This window comes from Hypanus sabinus, chromosome 4 (assembly GCF_030144855.1).
Source record: "Hypanus sabinus isolate sHypSab1 chromosome 4, sHypSab1.hap1, whole genome shotgun sequence".
In the NCBI taxonomy this organism is placed as follows: domain Eukaryota; kingdom Metazoa; phylum Chordata; class Chondrichthyes; order Myliobatiformes; family Dasyatidae; genus Hypanus; species Hypanus sabinus.
The window spans coordinates 165146689-165172496 of NC_082709.1; the positions used below are offsets into that span (position 1 = coordinate 165146689).

General features: G+C 41.8%; 1 protein-coding gene across 7 annotated transcripts in view; it reads right to left on the minus strand.

Annotated features, from left to right (window-relative positions):
* synj1 (synaptojanin 1) overlaps nt 1-25808 on the minus strand; it is a 112425-nt gene that overhangs the window by 17608 nt on the left and 69009 nt on the right. For 2 of the 7 annotated variants that reach the window (XM_059968689.1, XM_059968688.1), the window contains exons 25-31: nt 16951-17085; nt 9926-9964; nt 9059-9106; nt 5001-5039; nt 4847-4908; nt 4615-4726; nt 3380-3609 (exon numbers count right to left, since the gene is read on the minus strand). In XM_059968689.1, coding sequence (XP_059824672.1) covers nt 3380-3609; nt 4615-4726; nt 4847-4908; nt 5001-5039; nt 9059-9106; nt 9926-9964; nt 16951-17085 — 665 coding nt within the window. The remainder of the gene's footprint in view (nt 1-3379; nt 3610-4614; nt 4727-4846; nt 4909-5000; nt 5040-9058; nt 9107-9925; nt 9965-16950; nt 17086-25808) is intronic. The other 5 variants (XM_059968690.1, XM_059968691.1, XM_059968693.1 and 2 more) reach the window with 5 other exon arrangements.

The window sequence follows — 25808 nt, forward strand, 5'->3', positions numbered from 1 at the left end:
GTATTTTCTACTGTTCCATGTAAACTAAAAGCAATGAGTTTCATAACTAAATCTAACATACATGAATTTTACAAAAAAGCATTGTAATTACTCCACAAAATAAAAAGTTCACTTCACGAGACTGGTATAATTGCTGATGTATGAGGTTTCAGAATTCATACATCAGAAATATAGTGAATAAATGATTAGACCACATAGAAAATTGTAAATTAATTCAATACCTTTCACCCTGATGATTGTTCCTGCTTGTGAGAAAGAGACAGTATATATAAGAAAGAGGAAAACAAAGTCATTATCCACTGGACAGCTACTGCTTTAAGTCGAGTCACAGGTTTCCTTGACAATTTTTTTCCAATATTTTATAGTTGCATCATACACCAAAATGAATATCTTTTGAAGATACACATTATGAACAAAGTTTAACTAAACACAAACATAATGTGGTGTGCTTTGGTAGGGAGTTATCATCTCCCTTAGAAAAGAAGTGCAGAAGGAAAAGAGGCATTAGACATATATTCAGAAATCATTACATGGTAAGAAAACTACCAAAGGTAATAACATTACACTGCAGTTCATTCCTAGTAGGTTAAAATTGAAGAAAGCAGTTGTACTGTATTTCATGAGAATGAGCTAGACCATACTACTTAGTGCTGTCACCATATTACAGAGGCACAAGAAAAGGTATGTATGTTAATTTCAAGGATACACCAGAACTGAGTGATTACATTATCAAGAAAGATAAAATGGGGATCATCAACATAAGATGGCAGGCTAATAAATCCAATTAAAAAGGAAAAAAATCTAGGATCTCTTTAACCAGAGATTGGTTGGAATGTGATTTCTCCTCTACAAGTGACATAAATACATTTAAAGGAAAATTCAGTTCGTACTTGAGCATCCAAACACCAGATTCATCCTATTAACCCAAATGTCTTGTTTCAGTATTGGGAAGTTAAGGATAAACGATTTATTCTAATTCCACCAATGTAAGTGACTACATTTTTCTATCATTTTCCTCAAGGCAACTCCAATATATCCACGGAAGCCAGTAGGCCTCTGATAATTTACCCAAGCAATCTACATAAGAAAAATTGCAGAGGGCTTCATACTTGAGTACCTTTTAAGCTCGCTGGATAGCAGTCAAATTCAGAAAGACCATTCAAATCCAACTCTTTATTGAGAAAACTGAGGAATCACCAGTAAAATGCAGGTTAAGAATTACTAAATTCCTATCACTAGGAAAAAATTTGAAGTAAAATATCAAACAATTGGAGACTAAAGGATATGCAATGTAAATTTATACATAGTCGTATCTAAAACTTGTTTAAAATATTGAAACAATTACAAAGCCAGAGATCTGAGATAAAAAATACAATACTGGAAATGCTCAGCAGGTTAGGCAGCATTAGTGGAGAGAGAAACGAAGTTGAATCTGGTCAATGCTCTTCTCTCCATGGACTTAACCTGATCTGAGGAGTATTTGGTTTTAACATAAGTCAGTTTCCCCTTATTGCCTCATCCCCTAACAAGTGGTCTCTTATGTAACTATTCCCTTTGAGACAGATTTGGTTTTCAAACATACAAAAAATTCTCAATTTTGCATGTGAAGTAAATTGACCATTCTAAAATATTTTGATCTGTAAGATACAGGCAGAATTTCTGCTACATTCTTTATCGGTAAATTTTTTATCTGAACAAAGTTATCCTCTTTTGCAGTCTGCTCATTTTTGCTTCCATGAATACTTGTGATGGTTACTGCATTTCTACCCCGTCTCCTTGGGTATGTAACCTAGGTTGCCCAACACTGTCCATTTTCTCTTCCCTTTTTTTTTAGAAATGTCAGAAAATAGGCAAAGTTTAACTTGGTTTTCTTGACAAGTGAATTAAAATAATGCCTTGTTAATCCATAGTGTAGAATATTGGTACATTAATAAGATGCATGTTACCCAATGTGTAATGAATAGTTTATCATTCTGCTCCATAGTATCAATAACAAAAGGAACTTCACAACAACCACGAGCAAATTTTGTAAAACACAAACACACACTCTCTTTAGTTGGTCTGTCTGCCTCAGAAGTCAACACAAATTGTATGGAATACAGACTAATTCTGTCAAGGCATACATTTACCCCAGGAGCTCAGAAATCAGAGCTCACGATCCCAGAATACTGTTGTGATTTAAGCAACTGAACCTGTTCTTTATTACCAAAGAACAGTAATCCATTTACTTGTATGCAAAGCCAAATGCCCAGTGTATGGTTGGCAGGGTTACTTCAGATGAATAGAAAACTCCACTGCCAGAAAAAAGTCTGCTCCTTCCACAATATAGTAATACCTGTTTGCTCACTTGCCATGGAATACTTCTGTGGCTCAGCAAATGTGTTTCTGAAATATGGTACTACTTTAGTTCTATTTTGCATCTGTCACCACACCTCATAAAATTCACTTAGCGAAACATCACCAGTTCATCCTCCCACAAGATTCCTGACCTCCCAAGATTTAGTGACAGTCAAATATTTCATGGTACATGATAAAAGCTTCACTCTGGTGACATATTAGGAATAGTAGCTCTAAATCAGTTATTTAAAAAAAACATTAAAACTATTTCAATTACCGGAATGAAAGTGATAAACGACAGGAACTAAAGAAAATTTAGTGGATCATCCAGAGGGCTCATCAACTAGCCTTGAAGAAGCAGCCAACAATAAAAATCAGCACTGCTGCAGTCTCCTGTGCCTATTCGCTTGCCAGCATTTCAAATCCGAGGCTTGGGAATTGCCAGTGGCTCTTATTCACGAGGCTTATACCTGTCTGCACTACGTTGAAGTGTCCATGCCACTTGGAACTCAGAATATGATTATAAATGAGACTTGCCAAATAAATGTACTGCCTGTGGAACATGTAAGGAAATGTTGAGTTTCCTCTATCCATGCATCACCATCAGGTATCCTTGAAGACCTTGATCTACCCACACCCTACCATTATATGTAATGTTACTAGGGCACAATTCCTCATTTCTTAGTCTATTTATTTATTACATTGGTGCATGGTAATCAGCCCTCCAGTAATTATCACTGGTTTTGTATAGGAATCTTTTAGATGAGAAATTATGCAAACATGCTATTTCCTTCCACTTTAAAGTTGTAATCTTGTACAAAATTAAAATCAGCGTTAGTAACTTTTTCTGTTAAGAACAGAATAAACTGAAATACCAGAAATACAAAATAACTGAAATGCTCTGCAATTATTTCACAGATCTGTTCATCACTGCCTTTAATCACACAAGATGAAGAAAAACATACAAAGTTCTATGCAAAATTATTTTTGTTTATAATCACTAAATCAGTGTTATTTAATTAATACCACTGTTTCCACTTACCTGCACTGCAGTAACAGGTTCTACTGGCAGGTTTTGAGCAGATTTGCTGCGGGGTGGAGCTTGTGGTGCAAGATGATCTACATTATGAAAAGGGGGCGGTGTCTGAGAAATGGGTTTCAAACCAGCTGGTTTAAGAGGTTCTTGCAGCTTCTGGGAACTTATTGAGGAGGGTTGAGATGGAAGTGGAGTAGCAATCTTTGGCTTGAGTGGTTCTGGCAGGAGCATTGGCCCTAATTGACAAAGAATTAGATGACATTCACTTTTCATGCATTTAAAGATCCCTCAACATCAGGCGTTCCCAACCTGAGGTCCACGGACCTCTCTATTAATGGTAGGGCTCCATGGTATAAAGGTTGGGAACACCTGCTCTACACATACACATTGGCAGATCAAAGTTTCTTAATGACCACATTCATATTAATCAGGATCTCTGATCTGAGGATTAGAAAGAAGCGTGGCCAGTACTTTCCCAATTAACTTTACTTAAACATTTTTCAAAATTGTACTTTATTTTTCTTAAAAGCAAAAACAAACCACTGAATGTTAAAGATATTATAAACACTTACAAAACCTCATAGACTTTGACATTTAAGGCACCTTACCAGTTCCTGGAGCAATCTTTCACTAATTTTTCCTGTAACCACTCCTTCCACCAGATTGTACCATCCAGCTATACTAAGGGAAATTTAGTGGCCAATTAACCAATCCACCTGCCCTTGGAATAATTGGAGGAAATTAAGCATTTTGGAATCCCATGTAGTTACAATAACAATTTGCCATCTCCACACAGAGAACACGACAGATCAGGGCTAAACCTGAATTACTGTAAGGCAACAGCTTTACCAGCTGAACCAAAGTACTGCCCAACCCCCCCCCCCGGCTCATGTGTACTTAATTATATTATTTTTTTAATCTCATCTACCCTCTATACAGTTAAAACTTTAAATATCAATATTTTATAGGAAGGGATAGAATATAGATCCTAACCCTATAAGATGCAAGAAAAATAAATGTGAGGAATACTTTTTGGTACAACTAGTGGTTATGATCAGGCATTCACAATACATAAGGGTTGTGTAAACAAAGTGATTCAGCCATCAAATGATAATTGGGCAAACATTTAAGTGATATCAATATACAGGACTCGGGTGCTGGGGAGAAAAGCAGGGGAACTGGAACTAACAGGAGCTGGCAGAGTTTGAGTCTGGCTTTCCATAGTAGTTCTAAGTACAAACCTTTTAGAGGCTCTGGTTTGCTCAGAACGTCTGAGAGTGGTAGTCCTACAGCTGGTTTGATAGGCACCTGATTTACTGGTGCACTGATTACACCAGCACGTGGTGGTATATTCTGTAATGAAAAAGAATTGATAATGGAACCAAAAGCTTCAAGTAATTTAACTTGGCAAATACTCTTGTCACAATACATGCACAATTCCATTTGAATATTAGACTATAATGATGAATATACCGGTCTGGAAGCTGCACCAGCTCCTGAACTAGTGACTGCATGTGGAGGTGGTTGACCACGACCTGCAGAGAAAAGGAAAAACACTGGGTAGTACAAAATGGTATTTACTTTTGTCCCTGCATTTAAAGATATTCCAGATGAGATAGAAGTTTACCTTCTGGTTCTTTCCTGCCTTGTGCTGGGCTCTTTGGCACTATGCAGCATAAAATGGAATTGAGCAAATTTCACAATATTTCAGTAACGTGCAGATTTACATTCAACACCAAAGAATATTCCAAGTTTCAACTTTATTCAATAATCATATTATTCTCTTATTGAAACAACTCAGGCAATCAATTTTCAAGCAATAGGAGAAATGCTACATAAATTGACAACACTATGCTTAGACAGAGTAGAAATGATTTGAACAATTTCCCCATGGAATAAAATTAATAACAGCACTGTTGTGAGTGACCTGAGGTTGATTTTGTGTGTACTGTATATATGTAATCAATGTTCCCTCTAATTTGTAATGACCAGTGTGGGCAAAAATCTTGTGCTGTGCAATTTTTTGTCCAGTTACAAGTGTTCACTGAACAACTTCTTCAAAAAAGCAGTATAAATAAGCCAGTTCTAAATCTGAAGACAAATCATCGCAAGCTCTACATTGACCACACCTTCTGCATCAGAAACCAGAAAAGGAAATGTGATTGTGTATGATCGCAAAATATACTTAACATGCTAATAAGATAGAGGGTGACAACCTTTCGCTCACAGTTTAAAGTCCTTTGTGTGCTTGTAGTAAAAGATGTATGCACACACACCTCAGAGGGAACATGTATGTAAATATCATTAAGTTCATGGAGTATCTTTAAGAAATGTGTCTGTTTCATTGTACCATGTTTGAATCCTCACTTTGGATATAGAATAAAAAGTTGAGGGCACAAGATATAGGAGTAGAAACAGGCCATGGTGCCCCACTATTTTTCTTGTATTTTTATTTACAGATACAGCACAGTAACAGGCTCTTCTGGCTCAACAAGCCCGCAACTCCTAATTACACCAATGTGACCAATTAACCTACTAACTTGTCTTTGGTGTGTGGGAGGAAACTGGTGCACCCAGAGGAAATCCATGCGGTCACAGTAGAGTGTACAAACTCCTTACAGGCAGCGGCAGTACTGAACCTGGTTCACCAGCACTGTAATAGCATTACACTACTGACAACGCTACCATGCCTGTGCTGCCCCAATGAATAAGCTCATACCTGATTTGAACTTGGCCTAAGGTACACTTTCCCACTTGTTCATTCCTTGTGTATGCATATAATTAAAACATATATCCATCTCAAGCACTGTAAATTATTTCAAAGATTACCAGCCCTCTGAAGAGATTCCTCTCTTCACTTAAATGCATGATTCCCTAACTATGTAACCATACTTCTTGACTTCATATCTTCCAATGAGTGGAAATATTCTCTTAGCATTAATCCAGTAAAATTCCTCAACATCTTATGCTTTTCAATACGATCATCTCATTTACCTAATCTCCATTAAGTTACTGTATAAACCAATTTTTAATCCTCTTGTACTGCAGCATTCTTTAGCCTCTGTACTATAAAAACCTACTATCTTTCTAACAGTTCTGAGTAATACTTTGCCTAATTTTTATTCATTCACATTGTATCTTCTTTTTGCAGATTCTTTGCATGAGAACATCTAAATCAGGTACAGGAGAATACTTTATCCCTCAGCCTACATCCAGCATTTACTAAGATCATGGCTGATCTGACTGCAACCTCAGTGGCACATTCCTGACTACCTGTGGTAACCTTTCAACCTTTCCCTGTGATACAAGGGAAGAGCCAACACTGCATCAGGATTGAGTGTGCAGTGGGGAGATAGCCAGTATAAAGAGGTGCGGGGAAGTGGGGGGAACAAGAACTGGCAGGTGATAGGTGGAACCAGGAAAGGAGGGGATGATGTGGTAGAAACAAACACTTGAAGGTATTAAATCAGATATGGGAGGGATGATGGGCAGATGGAAACAGGGGATAAGGAGGCCCAATGGGTTAAGTATGTGGGTTAAAGAGAACCAAAGAATGATTTTGAAATTAAATATCAAGTATCCTTTCACAGGTGCTACCTGATTGACTAAGTTTTAGTAGCAGTTTTTTTGCTTCAGGTTCCAGCGCCTGTCAGTCTCTTGTGTCTTCCTCAGGATATTCGATTATACTCTTCTGAATGCCAATACATACCATTTTCCCCTCCCCTGTCCCCTCTTATTCTATTCCTAACTCTAGATTCTTACCTCTTCTGACTTGCCTATCACATCTCAGCCTTTCCTCTATAGTGTACTATACAAACAGATTGCTTCCTCTCCAGTCCTTTACCTTTCCCACCCACCTGGCTTCACCTGTCATCACTTAGTTATCCTTCTTCCCCTCCTCCTTCCCCACCTTTTGCTCTGGCATCTTCCCCCTTCCTTTCCAGTCCTGAAAAAGGGTCTTGGCCTGAAATGTCAACTGTTCATTTCCATACCTGACCTGCTGAGTTCCTCCAGCATTTGTATCTTTTGAATAGATACAAGCCAAGTATGTCCAATCAACCTGCTCATTCCAGGTATTATAAACATGAGATACTGCAGATATTGGAAGTATGGAGTAACACACAAAATGCTGGAGGAACTCAACTAGTTAGGGAGCACTTATGGAGAAGAATACAGTCGATTTTTTCGGACTGAGATCCTTCATCAGGACTGGAATCGAAGGAGGAAGCACCCCAGGTTCATTCCAGGTATTACCTTTGTTAACCACCTCAGAGCTGATTCCAATCATTTGCTAAATAAAGTGATAATTACTGTAATCGCCAAAGCACTATATAACTGAAACAAAACCCTCCTATTTCGTTAGTGAATTCTCTAACATAAAATGGGGAAGATTTCCAGAATATTGGATCTACTTGCATACCAGCATTTCTTGAATCATGCACTCTGCAGCTCTGAGGCCTGCAATCTTAATAATGATTTTCTATCATTTGTGCCAAAATGAACAAATTTATTAACATTCCTCATTATAATCCAGTTGTCAGATATTTTCCCACTTGCCTAAACTATTTAATCACTTTGAAGCTTCATTATGTTCTTTCCCCAACCTATTTTCCCCATGTATTTTTGTGTCATCAGCTAATTTCCCAACCACATTTTTGGTATCTTTATCCAGGTAATTTATATAATTTGTTTAAAAACACACCAGCTCCAACACTGAATATTACACCTTCCGAATCTGAAGAAGATACAATGATTCCTACTTCTAAATCAGAGAATTTTGGAAAATTTTCTCCTCCTGCAATTTGCTGTTTTTGTACATCAAGAAAATTTGGCTGCAATATACGCCACCCTTCAATATAATTCTCAATGACTCTCTAAGCCATTAATATGGATCATAAATTGGAAAAACAATTGTGCTGTCCCATTAATTTTATTGGTAGTGTATAGTAATCAGGCAAGAACAACTTAAGACAAATTGTGAGTGATTTTCAGCTAATATCCTTTTCTTGAAGGACTATCTGCTGGTCTGAGAGAAATTATCCAACAATTGTTAGAGGCAGAAAAATAGAAAATAAAAAAGCATTTGAATTGGTATAATAACTTTTGGCATTCCACTTATAATGTCCTAAAGCACTTCATTTTAAGTATAGTTGCTGTTCTAGAGTGAACATGATAGTCAATTTGTGCAGACCAAGCTCTCACAAACAACACCGTGGCAATGACTAGTTCACATGTTTTTGTGAGGTTGGTTAAAAATAAAAATTGGTCAGAAATTGGTCAAGAGTAGCTTGCCAGATAAATGGAAGCAGAGGGAGAGTTGAGTATTGGACAGAAAGGCAGGCAGAGGAATTGAAAAGGAGCAAACAATGGAGAAGGAGTGAATATTTCTGTAACCACCTTTAGGAAGCAAATAAAATTGCTGCATTGCATTTTAAACAAAGAGTTAAAATTTACTACATATACACTTGTTTGTATAAATGCTGTTCTGCTACTTCACTTCAGAAAGTTACTAGAGAAAATTTTCAAAGGAACACAAGCTGATGAAGTCCCCTTGACAAAGTAATCACAGCAAACTACATGCAGATACCCATTATTTATTATGTAATTTTTTATTCAAAATTGCAAACAAAATTACTTCATTTAACTCTAATAATTTACACAAGTTATGTCATAGACAAGAGTTACCTTCCATTTCCTTTCTAGCTAACCCTGGACTGACAGGTGCCCCAGGACCTTATGAGGGGAAAAGAAAGAAAATATATTCTCTACATAATAACCATCACAGTAGACACAGCAAGAGTAGAAAATACAAAGCAAGAAATTGAAAAACTTTGCTGAAGAGCCATATACCTAGTAGCTGGTTTAGCCACTTAGATTTATGAAAGCCGAATGCAGAGCTAGCCTTGTAGCACTGTTTGTGGAACAGAGTTACCTGTGGACAATTACCGAAGTCACTATCAATTTAAGCAGAATTAAGCACAAATGGGGAATGATCTACTTTGTAGTTTATTGATAATATTACCATGGTTACATTAATTTTGTTGTCTTTTTGTGATTGTGCAGTTCAGTAAATGTGGTGCAATGCCAATTGACTACAATTACAAAATAACAGTATAATATTAATTGAGACAGTGTTCCTGCAAACCAAAGTGAATGGATTAGCTCTGAATGTACTGTACAGGAGTTGAAAATAATACTAAAAGGTAGCCTTTGATAGGAAATTTTAAAAAATAACAGATTTCAAGACAATCAAGAAAGAGGGTTAAATGACATCCATTGCTTTGTCTTAGTCTCACAAGGCAAAAAATACACAAAGCAAAAAATGTAAACTATCCCTGTGTAGTGAAAACAATTCAGTGGTACTGACTCTTCCTTCAATCAATTTTTATAGTATTTTTTCCAAGTGCAAAGGAAAAATAAAGTAATAACTTTACTCAAGGGTTTACATTAACGTAAGATAAAAAAAAACTATATAGCACATCATGCAGGGATTACTGTTATATATAACCGGAGGTTAAGATTTAAGGAAGTATCAAATATCATAATTTTTACCTTTCAGCTCTTTCCTAGTGGCTGCTGGACTTCTCGCTCCTTCACGAAGCAATACAATTATAGTGCAGAGAAGGCCATTAGTATGTATGAAGCAAACATGAGCTTAGTGTTAGTGTACACAAATGTATGTGCATGCACACTATGGTTTATTTAGTTAGAAACATGTTCCTACCAATAAGCTATATAAATTGTTTTTCATTGATTAAGTAGTTTAATAAGGCTGTTAACAAAGATAAAACACTGATGCTAGAAATTTGAAACAGTCTGGAAACACTGAAAAGGACAGTATCTGGGAAAGGAGAAGCAGGATCAACATATCTGGTCAAAGCATCAGAACTGGGAAAGAGATAAAACATTTAGTCTTAAGTTGTAGAGAGTATAGAGGTAGGATGGAAAGGTTAAGGTAAATACACTATGAAGTGCAAAGCTGTAAGAAGTATCCATCAAGTAAGGCTTTCTACAAAGTAATCCAAGAGAATGGCCTGATGAGCATCCTGTTATGTGCTCCTTTACAAAATCAATATGAAACTTGAACTTACAGAATCTATCCTACTGCTAAGACTCTTGAATGGCCTCTATATACTATGAAGAACTTGTGATCTCTCAATCAACTTCATCATGCCACTTATTGTGTCTTTATTTATCTACCTGCACTTCACTTTCTCTGTGACATAACTTCATATTCTGCATTTTTTTAAAAATTGTTTTTCCCTTTCTACTTTCTTGATGTACTTGTGTTTGGAATGATCTGCATGGGTGGCATGGAAACCTGTTTTTCACCTTATCTCTACATGTCACAATAATAAACCAATTAAATAAGGATTTTCAATACACGGGGAAATCACATATACGTTGTTGTTTATGTAATGAAATTGTATTGGTTTAAAAAGAAAACAAACTGCAGATTTGTACTTAATTGAAGTTGCAGACATTGTTATAATGTCTACAAGTATTCAACCCACAAGATACTATATTTCTGAAGATGACCACCAAGTATTACAGGCTTTCTCACTTCTCCCTCACATTGTAACCCAGACATAGCTAACAAAAATTAGTGGACTGTAGCGGTGTGCTTCACGCAGCGCTAAAATTACGACACGGAGTCGGTAACTGCAGTCGAAGGAAAAACTTTATTCGAAATCTTCAGCCTCACTTTTAAGCCTCCCTCAACCTGCCCCCCATGGCGCAGAGGCTCCAAAGCTCTGTGCTCCCAAACCCCCGCAGGCCATCTAATTGTGAGTCGGTTCGGACGTGCCAGGAAATGGGTCGCCACATAACCCCCCCCCCCAGAACCGGCAATACACCACCCCCCAATGTCCATAGTCTGGGCCAGAACCTGCTTGGGAGGTCGGCCTCTGCGCCGAGGTGCCGGAAACTCGGCCGGTTGCGCCAGGTCCACATGGGCCGGTTTGAGGCGGTCCACTGTGAAAACCTCCTCTTTCCCCCCAACGTCCAGCACGAACGTGGACCCGTTGTTCGGGAGCACCATAAACGGCCCCTCGTCTGGCCGCTGCAGTGGTGGCCTATGCCCGCCCCTTCGTACAAACACAAACTTACAGTTCTGTAGGTCTTTGGGTACGCAGTTCGGGTGCCGCCCGTGCTGTGAAGTGGGTATGGGGGCCAGGTTACCGAGCTTCTCGCGTAGTCTGCCCAGGACTGCTGCGGGATCTTCCTCTTGCCCCCTTGGGGCTGGTAGGAACTCCCCGGGGACGACCAGGGGTGCGCCGTATACCAACTCGGCCGACGAGGCGTGCAGGTCGTCCTTGGGCGCTGTGCGGATGCCGAGTAGGACCCAGGGAAGCTCGTCCGCCCAGTTGGCTCCTCGCAGGCGGGCCATGAGGGCCGACTTCAGGTGACGGTGGAAACGCTCCACTAGCCCGTTCGACTGTGGGTGGTAGGCAGTGGTGTGGTGCAGCTGAGTCCCCAAAAGGCTGGCCATAGCTGACCACAGGCTGGAGGTGAACTGGGCGCCTCTGTCGGAGGTAATGTGGGCTGGTACACCAAAGCGAGATATCCAGGTGGCGATCAGGGCTCGGGCGCAAGATTCGGGGGTGGTGTCGGTGAGCGGGACCGCCTCTGGCCATCTTGTGAACCGGTCCACAATAGTCAGGAGGTGCTGCGCTCCTCGCGACACTGGCAGGGGGCCCCCAATATCCACATGAATGTGGTCGAAACTCCGGTGGGCGGGATGGAACTGCTGCGGTGGGGCTTTGGTGTGCCGCTGCACCTTGGCCGTCTGGCAGTGCATGCACGTTTTGGCCCATTCACTGACCTGTTTGCAGAGTCCGTGCCAAACAAACCTGCTGGAAACCATCCGGACAGTTGTCCGGATGGAGGGATGCGCCAAGTTATGAATGGAGTTGAAAACGCAGCACCGCCAGGCTGTCGGGACGACTGGACGGGGCTGGCCGGTGGCGACGTCACAGAGTAGGGTTCTCTCACCCGGGCCCACGGGGAGGTCCTGGAGCTGCAAACCGGAGACTGTGGTTCTGTAACTCGGAATCTCCTCATCCGCCTGCTGCGCCTCTGCCAGTGCCTCAAAGTCTACCCCTTGGGAAAGGGCATGAACGGTAGGGCGAGAGAGCGCATCCGCCACGACATTGTCCTTACCCGAGACGTGCCGGACATCCATCGTGTATTCAGAGATGTAGGACAGGTGGCGTTGCTGGCGGGACGACCAGGGGTCGGACGCTTTCGTAAACGCAAAGGTAAGCGGTTTGTGGTCCGTGAACGCGGTGAAGGGCCGACCTTCTAGGAAGTACCTGAAATGCCGGATTGCCAGGTAGAGCGCCAACAGTTCCCGGTCGAAAGCACTGTATTTGAGCTCGGGTGGTCGCAGGTGTTTGCTGAAAAACGCCAGGGGTTGCCAGCGACCTGCGATGAGTTGCTCCAGCACCCCACCGTCTGCCGTGTTTGATGCGTCCACTGTGAGGGCGGTAGGGGCGTCCATTCTGGGATGTACTAGCATTGCGGCATTCGCCAAAGCTTCCTTCGTTTGAACGAAAGCGGCGGCGGACTCCTCGTCCCAGGTAATGTCCTTGCTCGGACCCGACATCAGGGCGAACAGGGGGCGCATGATCCGGGCAGCTGAAGGGAGGAAGCGGCGGTAGAAATTGACCATACCTACGAATTCCTGAAGGCCTTTGATCGTGGTGGGTCGGGGAAAGAGGCGGACCGCATTTACCTTAGCGGGGAGAGGGGTTGCCCCGTCTTTAGTAATCCTGTGGCCCAGGAAGTCAATGGTATCGAGTCCGAACTGGCATTTGGCGGGGTTGATTGTAAGACCGTACTCACTCAGTCGGGCGCAGAGTTGACGGAGGTGGGACAGATGCTCCTGATGACTGCTGCTGGCTATGAGGATGTCATCCAAATAGATGAACGCGAAGTCCAGGTCCCGTCCCACCGCGTCCATTAACCGCTGGAACGTCTGTGCGGCATTCTTCAGGCCGAACGGCATGCGGAGGAACTCGAAAAGGCCAAACGGGGTGATGAGAGCCGTTTTGGGGACGCCGTCAGGATGCATCGGGATTTGATGGTACCCTCGGACGAGGTCTACCTTGGAGAAGATCCGTGCGCCGTGCAGGTTTGCTGCAAAGTCCTGAATGTGCGGCACAGGGTAGCGGTCCAGTGTGGTAGCCTCGTTCAGCCTGCAGTAGTCGCCGCACGGTCTCCAGCCTCCCGTCGCTTTGGGCACCATGTGCAGGGGGGAGGCCCATGGGCTGTCGGACCGCCGGATGATCCCCAATTCCTCCATCCTCTGGAACTCCTCCTTCGCCAGTCGGAGCTTGTCCGGGGGAAGCCGCCGAGCGCGGGCGTGGAGGGGTGGTCCCTGGGTCGGGATGTGGTGCTGTACGCCGTGCCTGGGCATGGCCGCTGTGAACTGCGGTGCCAGAACCGATGGGAAATCCGCCAGGACCCTGGTGAAGTCGTTGTCGGACAACGTGATGGAGCCGAGGTGAGGGGCTGGCAACTGGGCTGCACCCAGGGAGAACGTCTGAAAGGTCTCGGCGTGTACCAGTCTCTTCCTGGGCAGGTCGACCAGTAGGCTGTGAGCCCGCAAAAAATCCGCACCCAGAAGCGGTTGGGCTACGGCGGCCAGTGTGAAGTCCCACGTGAACTGGCTGGAGCCGAACTGTAGCTGCACCTGACGGGTGCCATAGGTCCTTACTGTGCTGCCATTCACGGCCCTCAGGGGGGGACCCGGTGCACTGCTGCGGGTGTCGTAACTCGTCGGAGGTAAAACGCTGACCTCAGCCCCAGTATCGACCAAAAACCGGCGTCCCGACCTTCTATCCCACACATACAGGAGGCTATCCCGATGGCCAGCCGCCGTAGCCATCAGCGGCGGCTGGCCCTGGCGTTTCCCGGGAACTTGCAGGGCGGGCGACAACGGCGGGCTTCTGCGCCCCACCGCTGGTGGTAGAAGCACCAGTGTTCATTGGGCCGGGGGTTGGTGGGCTCTGCGGCCGGGCCTGGACTGGTTTGCTGCCGGGAGCTTGGCTGGGAGATCTGTGCGATGGACGCCCCGCTCACCTTTTTGGCGTTCCACAGCAAGTCCGCCCGGGCTGCCACCTTCCACGGGTCACTGAAATCCGCGTCGGACAGCAGCAGGCGTATGTCCTCGGGCAGCTGCTCCAGGAATGCCTGCTCAAACATGAGGGAGGGTGTGTGTGTGTCGGCGAGAGACAACATCTCATTCATTAAAGCCGATGGAGGTCTGTCGCCCAAGCCATCCAGGTGCAGTAAACGGGCAGCCCACTCGCACCGTGAGAGTCTGAAAGTCCTGAGGAGCAGGGCTTTGAATTCCGTGTACTTGCCGTCTGCCGGGGGCGACTGTACGAACTCCGCGACCTGGGCCGCTGTGTCCTGGTCGAGGGAGCTCACCACGTAGTAGTAGCGGGAGTCTTCTGAGGTGATCTGGCGAACGTGGAATTGGGCTTTGGCTTGCTGGAACCATAGGTTCGGGCGCTGTGTCCAGAAACCCGGCAGTTTCAACAAAACCGCATGAACAGAGGCGGCGTCGGTCATTTCTGGTCCAAAAATCATTTGGACCGTCGGGGTCACCAATTGTAGCGGTGTGCTACACGCAGCGCTAAAATTATGACACGGAGTCGGTAACTGCAGTCGAAGGAAAAACTTTATTCGAAATCTTCAGCCTCACTTTTAAGCCTCCCTCAACCTGCCCCCCATGGCGCAGAGGCTCCAAAGCTCTGTGCTCGCAAACCCCCGCAGGCCATCTAATTGTGAGTCGGTTCGGATGTGCCAGGAAATGGGTCGCCACAGGACAGCATTAAATCAAAAATGAGTCAAAGTTGTTTGAAATATTAACAAACTTGGTTATTGTGACCAATTTAGAAATCTGCAAAAACACCCTTACAGATTAAGAGTAAAGGCAGAGTAGGACAGTAAATATGCAAGAAATATAACAATGGGTAAAAGAAATCTACAAGATTGTTTCCAAAAACAAAAGTAAGATTATTTAAGACTGACTGGGATGCCTTAGAAGGGAAGTTATAATTGGGAAGAAAGAAATGGTAGAGTTAGAAACTGGTACTTTGGTTCTACCTTCACAACAGGACACAAACAACTTCCTAGAATTGGTTGGGAAAGAAATACTTAAGAAAAGGAGGAATTCAAGGAAATTAATGAGGCTTTTTGAAGTACTCTTAACTTTAAAACTCGGATAATCTGCATCCAAAAGAAATAGCCATTAAAAAAAAAAGTTAGTTGAGATCATCCAAAATCTGATAAATTATGAAACAATACCTGCAGATTAAAGGAGGACTATTTTAAAAAGGAGTCAGAAAGGAACTATAAACTAGTTAGTTTAGCATCATTAGAAGTGAAATTGCTAGTCTAATAGCAAGGCATATAATATAGAAAGTGTCATTGGGATTAAACACAATTACCAAGAATTTGTGAAATGGAAATTGTGTTTGACAAACTTACTTGAGTTTTGAGGCTATAACGAGTACTATAAACGGAAAACCAGTGGAGGTGGTGCATTTGGATTTACAGAAGGTCTTTGAAGTTCCACAAATAATTGGTGTGCAAAATTAAAACATGGACAAGTGGTAGTAGTACACTCTTATAGACTGAAAACAGTGTGGGAGTAAATGCCTTTCTCAGGATGGTATGCAGTGATGAGTTTGGGATACTGCAGAGATTCTTGTTCGATCCCATAAATTCAAAGATTCTCTATATCATTAATTTAGAAAAGGAAATATTTCTAAATTTAATAATATAAAAGTTGAGATTACATATAAAATTATATAAATAATATAAAAATTGAAATTGTGAGGAAAATGCGAAGAGGATAAAAGATGATCTAGACATTTTGAATAAGTTAGTAAGTATGATGTAAGTAACTGAACTCAAATCACTTTGAGATCAGGAATCTCAGCTTTTTAAATGGTGATGACTGAGAAACTGATTTAAAACACAAGTTACTGAAAGTAAACATGCAGGTATAATAAGCAGTTAAGACAAAGGGTAGTTTATCCTTATTAAAAGAAGTTTTGAGTACAAGACCAATGATGTCTTTCTGCAAATATGCAGGATCTCAGTGAGATTGCACCAAGAGTACTTTGCATAGTTTTAGTCTTCTTGCACAAGAAAGGATACAATTTGGTAAATGCAACAAAAGTTCACCAGTAATTGGCATGAATTTCATACAAGAAACTGCATCTCCAGATCTAGTCTTACCTTTGCAATAAATAACATTCTGTCTTTCTAGTCACTTGTAGAACTTCCATTCTAGGTTTTTGTAAACATGTACAAGAACATCTCTAAATCCCCCTACATTTCAGAACTCTGATCTGTCAGTATTAAGAAAGGTTTCTTAACTTTACCTGCCAAAAATGAACAATTTTGCATTTTTCTATATTGTACTCCATTTATCAGATTTTTTTTCACTCATGTTTGGAAAAAGTTCAAAGTTAATATAGTAAAGAATAAATTAAGGAAGACAATTGCAGATAAATGTGGTGGGCAGAATGGAGAATGGGTAAGAAATAACTATCTACCTGTAGGAGGAGGAGGCCTTTGTGGTGGGACAGGTCTTGAAGGAGGAACTGCAGGACGTGGTGGTGGTGGCCGTTTTGGTTCCAGAGTCTGACAACTTTCCTTCTGTGCTGGGACTTGTTGGAACTCTGAAAAAGCTAACAATAAAATAATATCTCATTATTTCTTAGTACAAAACTGGATACAGTCCTGGGTATTATCATAGTAGAAATGGTAAAATCAACTGTAATAAAACCCCAGGCAACTAATTGCAGAGAAAAACTAGTAGACCACTCAGCCCTTCCATACTGTTCTTCAATTCAATGTTAATATCTGATTATCCAAATTAAATACTTTGTTTCTGCTTTCTCCCCAGAACCTTTGATTTCTTTGGCTTGAAGAACAACATCTAATCCCACCTGCCTGAACATATTTAATAATTTAACATTAACTGTGATTAAGAATTCCAGAGGTTCACTACTTTCTGGGAGTTTTTTCATATCTTAGTGTTAAATGGCCTATCTTATACCCCTAGTCTGTGTCCACTGAATTCCCAGCCATCAGGAACATCTTACAATCCAGTCCTGTCCTCAAATAAAGAGGTCCTAACTGCACACAATATTCAAGGTATAATCTCACAAAAGTCCTTGCTGTACATGGCAGCAAGACCTTCCTGCTGCGGGACTCAAATCCTTACTTTTTGCTGGGCAACGTACCATTTGTTGCCTTAATTGCTACTGTTCCTGCATGTTTAAGTTCAATATTTAGTGCACAAGGGACAGCCAATTCTCATGATACTGCCCTTTTCTTATCTATCAGTTATCAGTTATTTCTGAAAACACTACATTCTAGATTCTTCAAGTAGCTAGAGAATTAAAGTAAATTTGCTCCTTTTCCCCCCTTAAAATTAGCTGGAATACCACATTTTAAATAGCAGGTAGCCTACTAAACATGTGTCCTGCCTGGTGGCGCAATAATATCAGCGCCAGACTCCAGAGTTCAAATCCAAGTCGGGTGGAGTGTCGAACTAGCAACTTGGACTCGTAAAATCAAGAATAGCTTGCTACGGAAGCACCGTCATGACGATGCCCCGATTACTCCACTGCCGAGTTAAGGGGTATTCTTCTTCTTCTTCTACTAAACAAGTGCATTTTAAACTCAATGTGTTTATATAGCTTTTTAGATGTTATAATTTAAAGATATATCTGCCTTGTTTTGGGGTTTCATCAATTAGTGTAGAAAAAATGTTGATTTTAAAAGGGTAGAATTATTTAACAGATAATAGAAATAGTTAAAAGATATGATTATCAGTAGTTTAAATGAATAAAGTGAGGAAGATCTAGGGATCATACCATATTTTGCCAGAACCAGGTTGGATACAAGGTAGTGTTTTTTAAATTGCTCAACAACATTAGTTAAGAGTGTAATTTGATACATAAATATAAAAAGGTAGCAGGTATTAATTTTTAGGGGGAGAGATTTTAAGTAATTTTCATATAGAATATACAAATCAACTTGAGTGAAATTTCTTATATAAATGGAATTGGAGTGGAGACTCTCATATTTTACTCCCTATTTTGATGTGGATTTTTTTCTATGCTTTCATAAGGTTAGGCATTAAGGGAACCAGGCACTATGGAGTTATATATGGAGTCATCTGACCTGCTGAGTCCCTCCAGTGTTTTGTGTGTGCTGTTTGAATTTCTGGCATCTGCAGACATTCTCATCTTTATACTACTACTACTACTACTGCAAAGTCTCTTCCAAGGATGCCTACCCTGAAGAAGTTCAAATTTTCCCTTCAGCACACCCTCTCTCACTGCTCCCCCAATGTGCTCTCCCCTCTGCTGCTCTCTAATGAAGGTTCTCTCTTTCCCATTGATATTGTCTGACCCACTGAGTTCCTCCAGCATTTGGAATGTCTTGCGAGGATTTCCAGCATCTGCAGATTTTCTCATCAACATGGAGTTAGTTCACAAAAGTGGCACTTCGATAAAAGATGAACCATGATCTTATCTGAATTGTGAATCGGACAAAACAGGCTGAATAGCCTACTATTTCTTTACTCTCTATAGCATAAGAAGGATATTTGAAACATGTTGTCTCAAGAGCAGTGAAAATCTTGATGAAATAGATAGTCTTTACCTTCCTGTAATTTCTAAATCCATCTACAAGTTTGCAAGTGACACCAAATATCAAATGATGATGAATCCACACGGTAGGCTTATTCAAAAAGTCAGAAGGCATGGGATCCAGGGAACTTTAGCCAGGTGGATTCAGAATTGGCTTGCCTGCAGAAAGCAGAGGGTCATGGTGGGGGGAGTACATTCGGATTAGGGGGTTTCACTAGTTGTGTCCCAGTAGGATCGGCTCTGGGACCTCTACTTTTCATGATTTTTATTAACGACCTGGGTGTGGGGGTAGAAGGGTGGGTTGGCAAGTTTGTAGACGACACAAAGGTTGGTGGTGTTGTGGATAGTGTAGAGGATTGTTGAAGGTTACAGAGAGACATTGATAGGATGCAGAAGTGGGCTGAGAAGTGACAGATGGAGTTCAACCCAGAGAAGTGTGAGGTGGTACACTTTGGAAGGACAAACTCCAAGTCAGAATACTAAGTAAATGACAGGAAACTTGGGAGTGTGGAGGAGCAGAGGGATCCGGGGGTACATGTCCACAGATCCCTGAAAGTTGCCACACAGGAAGACAGGGTAGTTAAGAAAGCTTATGGGGTATTAGCTTTCATAAGTCGAGGGATAGAGTTTAAGAGTCGCAGGGTAATGATGCAGTGCTATAAAACTCTGGTTAGGCCACACTTGGAACACTGTGTCCAGTTCTGGTCACCTCGCAATAGGAATGATGTGGAAGCATTGGAAAGGGTACAGAGGAGATTTTCCAGGATGCTGCCTGGTTTAGAGAGTATGGATTATGATCAGAGATTAAGAGAGCTAGAGCTTTACTCTCTGGAGAGAAGGGAGATGAGAGGAGACATGATAAAGGTATACAAGACATTAAGTGGAATAGATAAAGTGGACAGCCAGCACCTTTTCCCCAGGGCACCACTGCTCAATACAAGAGGACATGGCTTTAAGGTAAGGGATGGGAAGTTCAAGGGGGATACCAGAGGAAGGTTTTTTTACTCAGAGAGTGATTGGTGCGTGAAGAGCACTGCCTGAGTCAGTGGTGGAGGCAGATACACTAGTGAAATTTAAGAGACTACTAGACAGGTATATGGAGGAATTTAAGGTGGGGGGGTTATATGGGAGGCAGGGTTTAAGGATCAGCACAACATCGTGGGCCGAAGGACCTCTACTGTGCAGTATTGTTCTATGTTCTATCATAGCACTGAAGGAAATAAAGAGCTTTGTAACAAGGAGTCATCACAACATTCTTTTCCCTCAATGTCTTGTTGACCAGAATTTGTTTCGGTTATTGACTTGCTCTGCCCGAGATCACAGGAAATTGCAGAGTTCTGTGCGCATCTCAATACATCACAGAAAGCAAAGGAAGCCTCGTGCAGAACTGGGAGTGACAGATTTAAGATAGGAGCTGTTGCAGGATTTTGGCATTTGTTGACGGCGCAGTCACAATTCATTAGCAAGGGCAAATAAAAATACAGTAGGGCCACAGTTAGACCACAGTTAGAGTGGGGAGGCTTTGGTTCATCAGGCCTCGGTGACACCAGGCTTGGCAGAGGCAAGTATATAGCTAGATATAGCTGTATAATATATAATATAATATATAGCAAGTATATATTAGTGTATAGCTAGAGCAGTGAGAATTGCTTCGGAGCTGTGTTATGTTCATTGTGTGACATGTGGGAATTCTGGGAGACCTCCAGTCTCCTGGGTAATCACTTCTGCATCAAGAAGCTACTCAGAGAATGTGTTAAGAACTGGAGCTGAAGCTTGATGACCTTTGGTTCATATGGGAAACTGAGCTGGTGATGAATAGGAGCTACAGGGAGGTAGTCACCCCTAAGCTGCAAAGTGGGTGTCTGTCAGGACAGGAAAGTGAAATGGGCAGCCAATACTGAGTACCCCTGTGGCTGTGCCCCTCAATAATAAGTATATCTGCATTTTGAATACTGGTGACCTACCAAAGGGAGCAACAGTGACTGGTCTCTAGAACTGTGGCTCAGATGGAGGACTTCATAATTAGAGGAGAAGAAACAAGATTCTGCGGACTTGATAGAAACACCTGGATGGTTATTGCTTCCATCAGGAATGTCTTGGATTAGGTCCACAACATTCTAAAAGGGAAGGGTGAGTAGCCAGAAGTCTTGTTACATAATGGCACCAATCACACCAGTACGAAAAGCGAGGAGGTCCTGAAGAGAGGATATAGGGAAAGCTGAAAAGCAGGACCTCAGGAGTAGCAATCTCTGAATTTCTACCTATGCCACATGCCATGGAGGGTAAGAATAGAATGAGTTGGCAGATGAATATGTGGCTGGGAAAATGGAGCAGGTGCAGGATTTCAGATTTCTGGATCATTGAGATCTCTTCTGGGGAAGATGTGACCTCTACTAAAGGGACGGGTTACACCTGAACCTGAGGGGGACCAATATCACTGCAGGCAGGTTTGCTAGAGCTATTGGGGAGGATATAATTTGGCAGGGGGATGAGAACCAGAGTGATAGGGCTGTTAGTTTACAAGAAAGGACGGCAGATGTTAGGACAAAATTGCAGTCAGTGGGATAAGTTGCAGTGTAAAAGTGGTACAAAATCAAAGGGTGATGGATACAGCACTGAAAGTGTTGTATTTGAATGCCCACGGTGTACAGAATAAGGTAGATAGATGAATAGAGATTGGCAGATGTGTGTTTTGGAACACTGAGTTGAAGCTGAAAGAAGATTAGAGTTGGGAGCTTAACATCCAGGAATACGCATTGTATCAAAAGGACAGGCAGGTAGACAGAGGGGTGCCGTGGTTTTGTTGGTAAAAAAAAATTAAATCAAATCCTTAGAAAGAGGTGACATGGGACTGAAAGATGTAGGACCTTTGTGGGTAGAGGTAAGAAACTGCAAGGGTAAAAAGTCCCTGATGGGAGTTATATACAGGCCTCTGAACAGTATCCACGATGTGGACTACAAATTACAAAAGGAAACAGAAATAGCATGTCAAAAGGGCAATGTTGTGATTGTCATGAGGGATTTCAATATGCAGGTTGATTGGGAAAATCAGATTGGTGCTGGATCCCAATAGAGAGAATTTGTACAAAGCCTACAAGGTGGCTTTTCAGAGGAACTTGAGGCTGAGCCCATTAAGGGATCAACTTTTCTAGAGTGGGTGTTGTGTAATGAACCAGATTTGATTAAGGATCTTAAGGTAAAGGAACCCTTAAGAGAGAGTAATTATGATAGAATTCACCCTGTGATTTGAGAGGGACAAGCTAAAGTCAGATGTATCAGTAATACAGTGAAGTAAAGGGAATTACAGACACATCAGAGAGGAGCTGACCTAAGTTGAATGGAAGGAACACTTGCAGGATTGATGCCAAAACAGCATTACTGGGAGCAATTCAGAAGGTGCAGGATAGATGCTTTCAATAAGGAAGAAGTACGCTAAAGGCAAGATGATGGAAACGTGGCTGACAAGGAACGTCAAAACCAGCAAAAAAACAAAAGCAAGGCATATAATAGAGCAAATACTAGTGGGAAGTTAAGGGATTGGGGAACTTTTAAAAGCCAACAGTAGACAACTAAAACTGCCATAAGGGGTAAAAGATGAAACATGAAAGGTAATCTAGCAATGATATCAAAAAGGATACCCGAAGTGTTTTTCAGATATTTAAAGAATAGAGAGATGAGACTAGACATTGAACTGCTGGAAAATGACAGTGAAGAGATAATAATGAGGAACGTTTGACCACTCTTGGACTGTACTCCTTGGAGTTTAGAAGAATGAGGGGGGACCTCATAGAAACATTTCGAATGTTGAAAGGCATGGACAGAGTAGATGTTGCAAAGTTGTTTCCCATGGTGGGGGAAACCCTAGTACGAGAGGACATGACTTGAGGATTGCAGGGCGCCCATTCAGAACAGAGATGCGAAATAATTTTTTTACCCAGAGGGTGGTGAATCTATGGAATTTGTTGCCACAGGCAGCAGTGGAGGCCAAGTCATTGGGTGTATTTAAGGCAGAGATGGATAGATATCTGAGTAGTCAGGGCATCAAAGGTTATGGTGAGAAGGCAGAGGAATGAAACTAAAGGAGAGATTGGATCAGCTCATGATGAAATGGCAGAGCAGACTCGATGGGCCAAATGGCCGACTTCTGCTCCTTTCTCTTATTGTCTTATGGTCTAATGGGGGACAAGGAAATAGCAGATAAACTGAGTAAGTACTCTGTATCAGTCTTCACTGTGCAAGACACTAGCAGTATGATGGAAATTGGAATGTATCAGAGGGCAGAGATGAGTGCAGTTGCTGTTACTAGCAGGAATGTGCTTGGGAAACTGAAAGGTCCAAAGGTAGATGTCACCTGCACCAGATGGACTACATCGCAGGGCTCTGAAAGGGAGATTGTGGAGGCATTAGTAATGATCAATAGTTCAGGCATGGTTCTGGATGACTGGAAAATTGCAAATGTCACTCCACCCTTCAAGAAAGGAAAGGAAATTATAGGCCAGTTAGCCTGACCTCAGTGGTTGGGAAGATGTTGGAATCAACTGTTAAGGATGTGGTTTCAGGGTGCTTGGAGATGGATGATAAAATAGGCCAAAGGCAGCATGGTTTCCTTAAGGGAAAACCTTACCTGACAAATCTGTTGGAATTCTTTGAGAAAATAACAAGCGGGATAGACAAAGGAGAATCAGTGGATATTGTGTACTTGGATTTTCAGAAAGCCTTTGACAAGGTGCCGCTCATGGTATTACAAGAAAGATACCATTATGGATAGAGTATTGGCCGACTGGCAGGAGGCAAAGAATGGGAACAAAGGGAGCATTTTCAAGTAGTGTTGAGGAAGCAGGGTGGCTGTAAAAGGACGTGGACAGATTAGGAGAAGGGGCAAAAAGTGGTAGATGGAATAGTGTCAAGAAGCATAATGGTCATGCACTTTGGGAGAAGGAATAAAAACAATTCATGTTCTAAATGGAGAGAAAATTAAAATATCCAAGGTGCAAAGGACTTGGGAGTCCTCATGCAGGATTCCCTAAAGGTTAATTTGCAGGTTGAGATGGTGGTGAGAAAGGCAAATGCAGTGTTCAAGAGACTGGAATATAAAAGCAAGGATATAATGCTGAGGCATTAGAAGGCATTGGTCAGACCATACTTGGAGTGTAGTGAGCAGTTTTGGGCTCTTTTTCTAAGAAAAGATGTGCTGGCATTGGAGAGGGTTCAAAGGAGGTTCATGAGAATTATTCTGGGAATGAAAGACATCATATGAATCAGAATCAGGTTTAATATCATTGGCATTATGTCGTAACATACTTTATCTTTGCAATAGCACTCCAATGCAATACGTAATACTAGAAGACTGAGTATAAAATAATTAAGTGTGTATAAAATAAGTAGTGCAAGAATAGAAATTAAAAAGAGTAGTGATGTAGTATTCATGTCTATTCAGAAATCAGATGATTGATTCTCCTTATAGTTACTGTTCTATAGATGTGCTAAGTCTGTCCGCAGGGAAAAGAACCTCAGGTTTTATGTGGTGACATGTATGTACTCTGATAATACATTTTACTTTGAACATTTGAACAGCAGAGGGGAAGAAGCTGTTCCTTAATCGTTAAGTATGTGCCTTTTTCCTGATGGTACCAATGAAAATAATGTATGACCTGAGTGATGGACGTCCTTAATGATAGACATCACCTTTTTCAGGCATTGCTCTTTGAAGGTATACTTGATACTATGCAGGCTAGTGCCCATGTAGGAGCTGACTAAGTTTACAACTCTCTGAAGTGATCGACTGCTCTGCACCTTTACTCAGTGGAATTCAGAAGAATGAGGAAGGATCTCATTGAAACCTATTGAATGTTGAAAGGCCAAGATAGAGTGAATGTGGAGAGGATGTTTCCTATGGTGGGGGAGTTTAGGACCAGAGGGGCCAGCTTTGGAATGTAGGGATGTCCTTTTAGAATGGAGATAAGGAAAATTTCTTTAGCCAGAGGGCGGGGAATCTATGAAGTTTGTTGGCACAGGCAGTTGTTTAGGCCAGGCCACTGGGTGTATTTAAAGCAGAGGTTGATAAGTTCTTGATTAGTCAGGGTGTGAAAGGTTATGTGCGGGGTGAAGGCAGGAGAATGAGGTTGGGAGCGAAATGGATCAGCCGTGATGAAATCGTGGAGCACACTCAATGGGCCAAATGGTCTAATTCTGCTCCTATGTCTTATGAACATTCCTCTCCCCCACCCCTGTTGGGCAGAAGATACAACAGTCTGAAAGCACATACCACAAGGCTCAAGGACAGTTCTATCCTCCTGTTATAAGATTACTAAATGACCCCCTTTATGACAAGACTGACTATCTACCTTATCACTGCCTTTCATCCTATTCTATTCCTGTAATGCACTTCCTCTATAACTGTGACACTATTCTCCATTGTTTTTCCTTCACTTGTATCAATGCACTGAAGTGATTAAATTATCTGTATGGAGGATGTGCAAAACAAATGTTTTCACTGTACCGCAGTAAATGTGCCAGTAATAAACCAATTTACCAAATTTGCTTCATAATATTAATGCAGAGTATTGTTTACCATTGTGCATTAATAGTGTGTACTGAATAATGGTAACAACTGAAAGAATTGGTAAACCTATAATTAAATTGTAACACACACAAAATGCTGGTGGAACACAGCAGGCCAGACAGCATCTATAAGGAGAAGCACTGTCGACGTTTTGTCAGGACTAACTGAAAGGAGAGATACTTTGAAA